The sequence below is a fragment of the Oncorhynchus gorbuscha genome, linkage group LG22 (genome assembly GCF_021184085.1).
Source record: "Oncorhynchus gorbuscha isolate QuinsamMale2020 ecotype Even-year linkage group LG22, OgorEven_v1.0, whole genome shotgun sequence".
Lineage (NCBI taxonomy): Eukaryota > Metazoa > Chordata > Actinopteri > Salmoniformes > Salmonidae > Oncorhynchus > Oncorhynchus gorbuscha.
In genome coordinates this window covers 26756940-26766176 of record NC_060194.1, presented here as the reverse complement: position 1 = coordinate 26766176, position 9237 = coordinate 26756940, and the positions used below count along the sequence as shown (strand labels likewise).

General features: G+C 42.7%; 1 protein-coding gene across 2 annotated transcripts in view; it reads left to right on the top strand.

Annotated features, from left to right (window-relative positions):
* The first annotated feature begins 2536 nt into the window (after positions 1-2536).
* The window catches only part of LOC124010162 (adenylate cyclase type 1-like), a 74488-nt gene continuing 67787 nt past the window's right edge, over positions 2537-9237 (top strand). For both annotated transcript variants that reach the window (XM_046322547.1, XM_046322546.1), the window contains exon 1: positions 2537-3422. In XM_046322547.1, coding sequence (XP_046178503.1) covers positions 2814-3422 — 609 coding nt within the window. In that variant the 5' untranslated portion in view covers positions 2537-2813. The remainder of the gene's footprint in view (positions 3423-9237) is intronic.

Below are 9237 nucleotides of genomic sequence, written 5' to 3'. Positions count from 1 at the left end.
CCCCTCAGTCCCGGGCTTCCCCTCAGTCCCGGACTTCCCCTCAGTCCCGGGCTGCCCCTCAGTCCTGAGCTGCCCCTCAGTCCCGAGCTGCCCCTCAGTCCCGAGCTGCCACTCAGGCCCGAGCTTCCCCTCAGTCCCGAGCTGCCCCTCAGTTCAGTGGGGTTCTGGGTGAGGACTATTAGGCCATGGTCGGCGGCGAGGGTGGATTATCCCAGGACGGGAAGGGGAGGAACTATGACATTAATGGAGTGGGGTCCACGCCCCGAACCGGAACCGCCACCAAGGACAGACGCCCACCCGGACCCTCCCTATGATTGTGAGGGGGGGGGGGGTTCTGTCACGCCTTATTCATTGTATTTTGTGTTTTCGTTATATATTTGTTCAGGCCAGGGTGTGACATGGGTTTATTGTGTTGTCGTATTGGGTTTTTTGTAGGCATTGGGATTGTGGTTGATTAGGGGTGTGTCTAGTTTAGGCTTGGCTGCCTGAGGCGGTTCTCAATCAGAGTCACGTGATTCTTGTTGTCTCTGATAGGGAACCGTATTTAGGTAGCCTGGGTTTCACTGTGTATTTCGTGTGTGATTGTTCCTGTCTCTGTGTAGTGTTCACCAGATAGGCTGTATTAGGTTTCACGTTCCGTTTGTTGTTTTTGTATTTATAAGTTATTTCATGTATCGTCATTTGTTTCATTAAAGACATGAGTAACCACCACGCTGCATTTCGGTCCGACTCTCTTTCGACAAACGAAGAACGCCGTTACAGAAGACTGCATAAATCATGCCTTCTTGGTCGATTTGCTGCAAAGAAACCACTACTTAAGGACACCAATAACAAGAAGAGACTTGCTTGGGCCAAGAAACACCAGCAATGGACATTAGACCGGAGGAAATCTGTTCTTTGGTCTGATGAGTCCAAATGTGTAATTTTTGGTTCCAAACCGCCGTGTCTTTGTGAGAAGCAGAGAAGGTGAACGGATGATCTCTGCATGTGTGGTTCCCACTGTGAAGCATGGAGGAGGAGGTGTGGTGGTGTGGGGGTGCTTTGCTGGTGACATTGCCAGTGATTTATTTAGAATTCAAGACATACTTAACCAGCATGGCTGCCACAGCATTCTGCAGTGATACACCATCCCATCTAGTTTTAGCAAAGTAGGACTATCATTTGTTTTTCGACAGGACAATGACCCAACACACCTCCAGGCTGTGTAAGGGTTATTTGACCAAGAAGGAGAGTGATGCAGTGCTGCATCAGTTGACCTGGCCTCCACAATCACTTGACCTTAACCAAATTGACACTTTTTTGGTTACTACATGATTCCATATATGTTATTTCATAGTTTTGATGTCTTCACTATTATTCTACAATGTAGGAAAAAGAAAAAAGAAAAAAGAAAAACCCTTGACTGAGCAGGTGTGTCAAAACTTTTGACTGGTACTGTATGTTCACAGATGTTTCCAATATAGGAGTTTTTCATGTGGAATCACATTGTATCTTATGGATTTTCTGTGTATTCAATTGATTAGGACCTGAAGTTAGGATAATATTGTAGTTTACCAGAGAGAGAAGAGGGGAACTGTCGGTTCGGTCTAAAGTGAGCTCTGCAATACTGGGTCTTTTTTTTGTTCAAGACAGGAGAGCGATGAAGACGGAGAACGACAAAGCGATATTAAGGATTTATCCTTCTCTCATGCTTTTTTTTTTTTTTTTTGGTGTTCATTCTGCCTCTCCAGATCTCACCAGCTGCTCTCCTACACATGACAACTTCACTTTAAACTTTAAAGAGATGACTTAGACATGACAAATGCTCTCCCTCCTCCGTTCTTTCTCATGCACATAAACAAACGCACGCACGCAGACACAGAACACACACACAAACACATACACACACACGCGCAATACGCACAAGATTTCACACATCCACGAGTACTGTGATGATTCCTGATATCTTCCAAACAACCCTCTTCACCTGGCAGAGGTGATATATCTGTCTATATAAAAATACACAGGTGGCCTCCCTTGTGCATTGCTATTTTTACAGCTGCTCACAGATATGTGAATGTGCTACTGTTTCTCTAATTGGGGAAAGGATAAAGTCTATTAATGGATCAAAATGGATATAATTTTATAGTGCAATATATAAGAGTTATACAGCAATTATGTTATGTATATGCCTGTTAGCTGATACATGTTATACACAGACATTAATTGTGTTCTGTGCATAGGCCCCGAAGTGCCATACCTGTTTTCATTTATATATATGAAACCCAGTAGTCTACTTTAGTTTGTGCAAATGAATTGTTCTAGTAAATAATCGACATACTTCTCTGACTTAAAACTACAGTAAATAGGCTACAGTATAGTTCACTAAGCCCAGAGAAAGATAGTTATTTGCTCTGTGTGGGGACTGTAGTGCCAGCTACCTATCAAATCTCTGTTTTGTGTTGGAGATCTGTTGAGTTACTAATACGTCTCTTATCTCCACTTCATAATGCGCAGGCGTGATCCAATCTAAGCCTAGCGAAAAGCTGTCAGATTCAGAACTCGACCGTCGTGTGCTCGAGTCTGTTCCCACACTGTATTCCTCGCAGGAGTGAAACAAAAGCCGCCGAGAGCCTACTTTTTGGAGTCTTCCTAAAGGGGAGAAAATGCGTGACTGATCTCCACGAACAACAGATTTCAACCTGTGGATACTGCGTGGCGTGCGCCAGTTTCCAGCCATAGGGATTCGGGACGCTCTCCCCTCTAGCCGGCTGCGTGCTTGATTGTTTCCCGGCGTCGGTCTGTGGCGCGCTGTGTGGTCCAGTGTCTCGTTTATGAATGGCCCTGACATGGAGGAAATTCCGTTTCAGAAAGTCAAAACCCGGCGGAAGAAAAGCCACTGTCCACCCGGCGTCCCTCTGACTACCATTGCATGCGAGGACGAGTTCGACTGTAAGGAGCTGGAGTCTCTGTTCCAGAACTACAACCTAAAGCTGGAGCAGACGTCCACTCTCAAAGCCCTGGCGGTGCTCATCATCATGGCATCGACGCTGGCCGTGGTGGAGTTGCTTTCCGGGCCCAATCTGACCATTCCCAAGGGGTCCCATCCTGTCCACTGTATCGTCTTCGTATCCCTCTTCATTGTCACCAACGTCAAATACCTACAGGTGACCCAGCTCCAGCAGATCGTCAACCTGACCTTGCTCTTCGCCTTCACCTTCTCGTTCCTCTGCTGTCCCTTCTCTCTCGGAGCTGTGGGACTGGAGCCCCCGACCAACCCGGAGCAAGGCATGTGGCAGCTCATGCTGGTTACATTCGTCGCCTACTCACTCCTGCCCGTGCGGACTCTGTTAGCAGTAGTGTTTGGAATAATGATTGCCATCTCTCATGTAATTGTGACAGCGACCTCGGTGACAGTCAAGACGCAGAAATTATGGAGAACGGTAAGTGGGTGCATACTAATTTGTATGTGTGTATACATAGTTAACCACCAGACTGTTCAAGGCATGGGTAACGGCTTTTTTGAAGAACCGATTAGGGATAACATCCGCGAGAGGAAGCAATGAGTAGGCCTATGTCAATATGAAGTTCAGCACCGTCAAACTGGACAGCGACCGGCAGCTTTTCATACGTATACATTTCAGTCATTTAGCAGACACTCTTATCCAGAGCGATTTACAGTAGTGAGTGCATACATTTTCATACTGGTCCCCCGTGGGAGTCGAACACACAACCCTGGCGTTGCCATGCTCTAACAAATGAGCCACACCGTACTACAATGTCTCGCTTGTGGAAGACCTACAAAGTTAAATTCTTAAATTAAATATGTTTTAGGTTTCTATATGTAATGGTTTAGATTTATGTAGAATAGAAACAATTGTGAACTCAAGCCATGCATTTCCTTTTTATAACGAGCGTGTGCTGGATGTAGGCGTACAGTAGGCTGGTAGAAATTGCAAGGCTGTGCGAGATGATGAACGGGGAGGTGCTCAGTAGCTCAATCATAACTCGGACTTCAACGACGTGAGGCGAATTTTGATAACCACTACAGACAGTAGAGCAGAGGAGTATCTCACGAAGCAGGTTTGAGGAGGTAACTTTGGTCAACACTTGAGTTCAGTTCAGGATAACTGGCCATACGAAAGTGTGTCACCTTTTAACAGGTACATTTCTATGGCGAGGAGTCCTTCAAAACTAACCTGCTCCGGGGCAGGCCAACTCATCGCTATCTTCACTTATCATGAATGAAATGACAGCCACGAGTTGAGGACCAATGAAATCAGATTCCCTCCCTCTTGCAAAGATTGCGTCATCACCCCCTTCATTTGAGAGATGACTGATGACATATTTTAATAATTAACGTTTGTTTATGTGTTAGAAAAAGAGTAATGTTAAAATATATCACATTATATATCACCTTTTAACATATATTTATATATATTTTATATTAATAATTAAAAATGGTTTTTATATAAATATCAATAATCATATAATAATGACCTTCATAGGGGCTGAATTCCATTTGCATGCTCCTTACATACAGTCGCTTGTGAAAGTCCACAAACCCCTTGCAGTCTTCACATTTTGCTGCTATGAAAATGAATCAAAAAATGGATTACATTTTATTATTTGCCTATAGATCTACACAACGTACTGCTCTTTTTTAACATTTTTGAACCTTTTTTCAAAATAATTTTTAAAAGTAAGAAATGAAAATGTGTTGATTGCATGTATTGATTGAGTATGTCTTCACACCACAGAGGTAATACTTGGTGGAAGAACTTTTGGCCGCCATCACAGATGGGAATCATTTGGAATAAGATACAACTAACCTTGCACAACTCTAATGGAAAAATATCCATTGTTTTTGCCAAAATTACTCAAGCTCAGTATATTTGTTTGGGAATAATTGCCAGACAACAATATTCAATTCTTGTCTCTGATTTTCAAGCAGATTTAGATCAGGACTGAGACTACTAGACCATTCAGGAACACTCAGCACCTTTTGGAAAGCCATTCTGCTGTGTCTTTCGAATGAGAATTTTTCAAATTGTTTCGCTGAAAATAAAACTATGCCAGTGTTAGGTTTTCAGAAGACTATGGCAGTGTTAGGTTTTCAGAAGACTATGACGGTGTTACGTTTTCAGAAGACTATGGCAGTGTTAGGTTTTCAGAAGACTATGACAGTGTTAGGTTTTCAGAAGACTATGACAGTGTTAGGTTTTCAGAAGACTATGACGGTGTTAGGTTTTCAGAAGACTATGACGGTGTTAGGTTTTCAGAAGACTATGACGGTGTTAGGTTTTCAGAAGACTATGGCAGTGTTAGGTTTTCAGAAGACTATGACGGTGTTAGGTTTTCAGAAGACTATGATGGTGTTAGGTTTTCAGAAGACTATGACGGTGTTAGGTTTTCAGAAGACTATGACGGTGTTTAGGTTTTCAGAAGACTATGGCGGTGTTAGGTTTTCAGAAGACTATGACGGTGTTAGGTTTTCAGAAGACTATGACGGTGTTAGGTTTTCAGAAGACTATGACGGTGTTAGGTTTTCAGAAGACTATGACGGTGTTAGAAGACTATGACGGTGTTTTTTCAGAAGACTATGACGGTGTTAGGTTTTCAGAAGACTATGAGGTTTTCAGAAGACTATGACGGTGTTAGGTTTTCAGAAGACTATGACGGTGTTAGGTTTTCAGAAGACTATGACGGTGTTAGGTTTTCAGAAGACTATGACGGTGTTAGGTTTTGTTAGGTTTTCAGAAGACTATGACGGTGTTAGGTTTTCAGAAGACTATGACGGTGTTAGGTTTTCAGAAGACTATGACGGTGTTAGGTTTTCAGAAGACTATGACGGTGTTAGGTTTTCAGAAGACTATGACGGTGTTAGGTTTTCAGAAGACTATGACGGTGTTAGGTTTTCAGAAGACTATGACGGTGTTAGGTTTTCAGAAGACTATGACGGTGTTAGGTTTTTTCAGAAGACTATGACGGTGTTAGGTTTTCAGAAGACTATGACAGTGTTTTTTCAGAAGACTATGACAGTGTTAGGTTTTCAGAAGACTATGACGGTGTTAGGTTTTCAGAAGACTATGACGGTGTTAGGTTTTCAGAAGACTATGACAGTGTTACGTTTTCAGAAGACTATGGCAGATTTTCCTCTTCATGTTTTACCTGCCCTTTGCTCCTATCAAATTCATTTGGATCCTAACATACAGTACTCCCAGCCCCTGCCGGTAACAAACATATTCATCTCATTCAAAATCACTCACACCTGTAATGGCTGCCAATGGTGCTTCCACCAAGTTCTCCTATTTTCGCATCATGCTGTGTAGGGGACTACGCCTGCAGGCATCCCAACAACTACACAGTTAAGTTCTTGGACGACACTGCTGCCCTCAGGCTCTTAAACAAAGTATTTGACACCACTGGCCACAGGGCAGAGATTGAAGGATTCGTCAGCTGGTGTGATGAATATCACCTACAACTGAATGTGAAGAAAAAAACAGAGGAGATGATCCTTGACCCTAAGTCCATTGGGGACCACAGCCCCATAGTGGTAAACAGAGAGCACCTTGAGCAGGTGAACTCATAGTACCTGGGAGTCCACATTGACAGTGGGCTGTGCTGGTGCATCCGTGTGGAGAGTGTGCTCAAGCGTCCAACAGCACTTGCATTTGTCGACACAGGGTCTATTGTGTCAACCAGAAGATCATGCTCCTATTTTATAGATCCACAATTGAGTCAATCCTACTCTATGGCATTGTTTACATGATTTGGTAACCTGACAGTGCAGCTCAAAGCCCACATTTTGAGACTGACCAAGACAGAGTGGAAGATTATAGGCATGACACTTCCCTCCTCTCTCCAGGACATTTTTTGATGAGACCACCATCAGACTGGCCAGAAAGGTCATGTGGGACCCCACTCACGCACTGAACACAGAGTTCCAGCTGATGCCATCGAGGAGGCGTTACAGGGTGCCTGTATGCCGGCTAAACAGATATAAACATTAGTTTGTACCCCTGTCAATAAAAGTGCTTAACAGCAGGGCAGACATAGAGACTGTAGCCTGACCTGTAGGCATTCATTATGTGTTATCACGCTTGCTAAATAAATGCCGGCGGAAAGTGGAAAGCGAGCCTTCAGCTTTGTGCGTTTTCGTGCCCGTCACGTGCGACCTGCCCGGCTCGTGTGACCTTTCTGTGAATCTGATTGGTCAAGACACGCACAGAGCCTGCAGCAGTAAAAAGAAAAGCACTTTGCTACTCTTTTTAACACTTTGCGTCAATAGATTTTACTAAAATGAATCAAAAATGGTGTGCCATAGTTAATACTTGGTGGAAACATCATTAGTGATTCATTTTGAATAAGACTAATATTGTGGTGGCAGCATCATGTTATGGGTATGCTTGTTTCCGGCAGGGGCTGGAGAGTATGTTAGCATCAAAATACATTTGACAGGTAAAAAGTTAGAGGAACACCTGCAATAGTCTGCTGAAAATCTAACCTTGCCATAGTTTTATTTTTCAGCAGAACAGTTACACAAATGCTAATGCCAAAAATCAATACAATGGCTTTCTAAGAGGTGTTGAGTGTTCCTGAATGGGTTAGTAGTCTGTCAGTGAATCCCAACCAAATTTACTGAGCTTGAGTCATTTTGACAAAAATAATGGATATGATTCCTGTCACGCCTTGGTCATTGTATTTTGTGTTTTTGTTATATGTTTGGGTAGGCCAGGGTGTGACATGGGTTTATATGTTGTGTTTCGTATTGGGGTTTGTATTATTTGGGATCGCGGCTGATTTAGGGGTGTGGTATAGGCTTGGCTGCCTGAGGCGATTCTCAATTAGAGTCAGGTGCTTATTGTTGTCTCTGATTGGGAACCGTATTTAGGCAGCCTGAGTTTCGCCTTGTATTTCGTGGGTGTTTATTCCTGTCTCTGTGTTGTAGTCACCAGATAGGCTGTAATTAGTTTCACGTTCCGTTCTGTTGTTTTTGTATTTAGTTTCAGTTATTTCATGTACCGCGTTCTTTCATTAAAGTCATGAGTAACCAACACGCTGCATTTCGGTCCGACTCTCTTCTTTCAACAGACGAACGTTGTTACAATTCCCTAAGAGTTGTGCAAGGTTAGTATAATCTTATTCCAAATTAATAACAGCTGTAATGGCTGCCAATGGTGCTTCCACCAAGTATTAACTAATGGGCTGTGAAGACAAACTCAATCAATACATTGAAAACATATTTTATCATGAATTTGGAAAATTTTCCAAAAATGTTCTTACAATTTTTAAAAAGAGGAGTAATTTGTGTAGATCTATAGGAAAATGATCAAATCTAGTAATCTCTTATTAGATATGATTTTAAAAGGCAGCAAAATGGGAAGACAGCAAGGGGTGTGTAGACTTTCACTAGCAACAGTATGTAGGAGCATGCAAATGCAATCCCGCTCTCATGAATGTCATTATCATATAATTATTGATATATATAATATAATCATCAATAAAAAAAATCAATTATTGATATCAAGAATTCTAATGATCGCTAAAAAAATCAATCAATCTGTTATGCAGGTGAATGAGGACCCAAAAGCGACTTGGCGAAAACAGAGTCTTTAATCCAGTAAAGGAAATCTGCAATACTCCTAGACAAATCGGAGCGGTAAATAAAGCATAAAAAACAATTCCACTCGTAATGACGAGAACAGACTGGAGACTCGATCATAAACTGTAGGTTGCCTCGGGAAGGCACTTGACCGTAGCAGACTCAGACACCTGCTCACCACGCAGCATCTGAGGGAAACACGACACGACAGGGCGATACAAAGACACAGCACGGTGAACAATATACAAGGATCCGACAGGACAGAAACGGAAAACAAGGGGAGAAATAGGGACTCTAATCAGGGGAAAAGATAGGGAACAGGAGTGGAAAGACTAAATGATTGATTAGGGGAATAGGAATAGCTGGGAGCAGGAACGGAACGATAGAGAGAAGAGAGAGAGGGAGGGAGAGAGAAAAAAGGGAACGAATCTAAAAAGACCAGCAGGGGGAAAACGAACAGAAGGAAAAGCAAAATGACAAGACAATATAAGACAAAATATGACACAATCAATGAATATATGTCAAAACCGCTTTCCATCGGCACAAATAAAAATGTGCCACTGACTCCGCCCCCCATGGATTGATGTTTCAACATTGTCTCAATGAAGCGTTTGGCGTTCGACTAGCCATGTGCGACATGCATACTCAGTTTC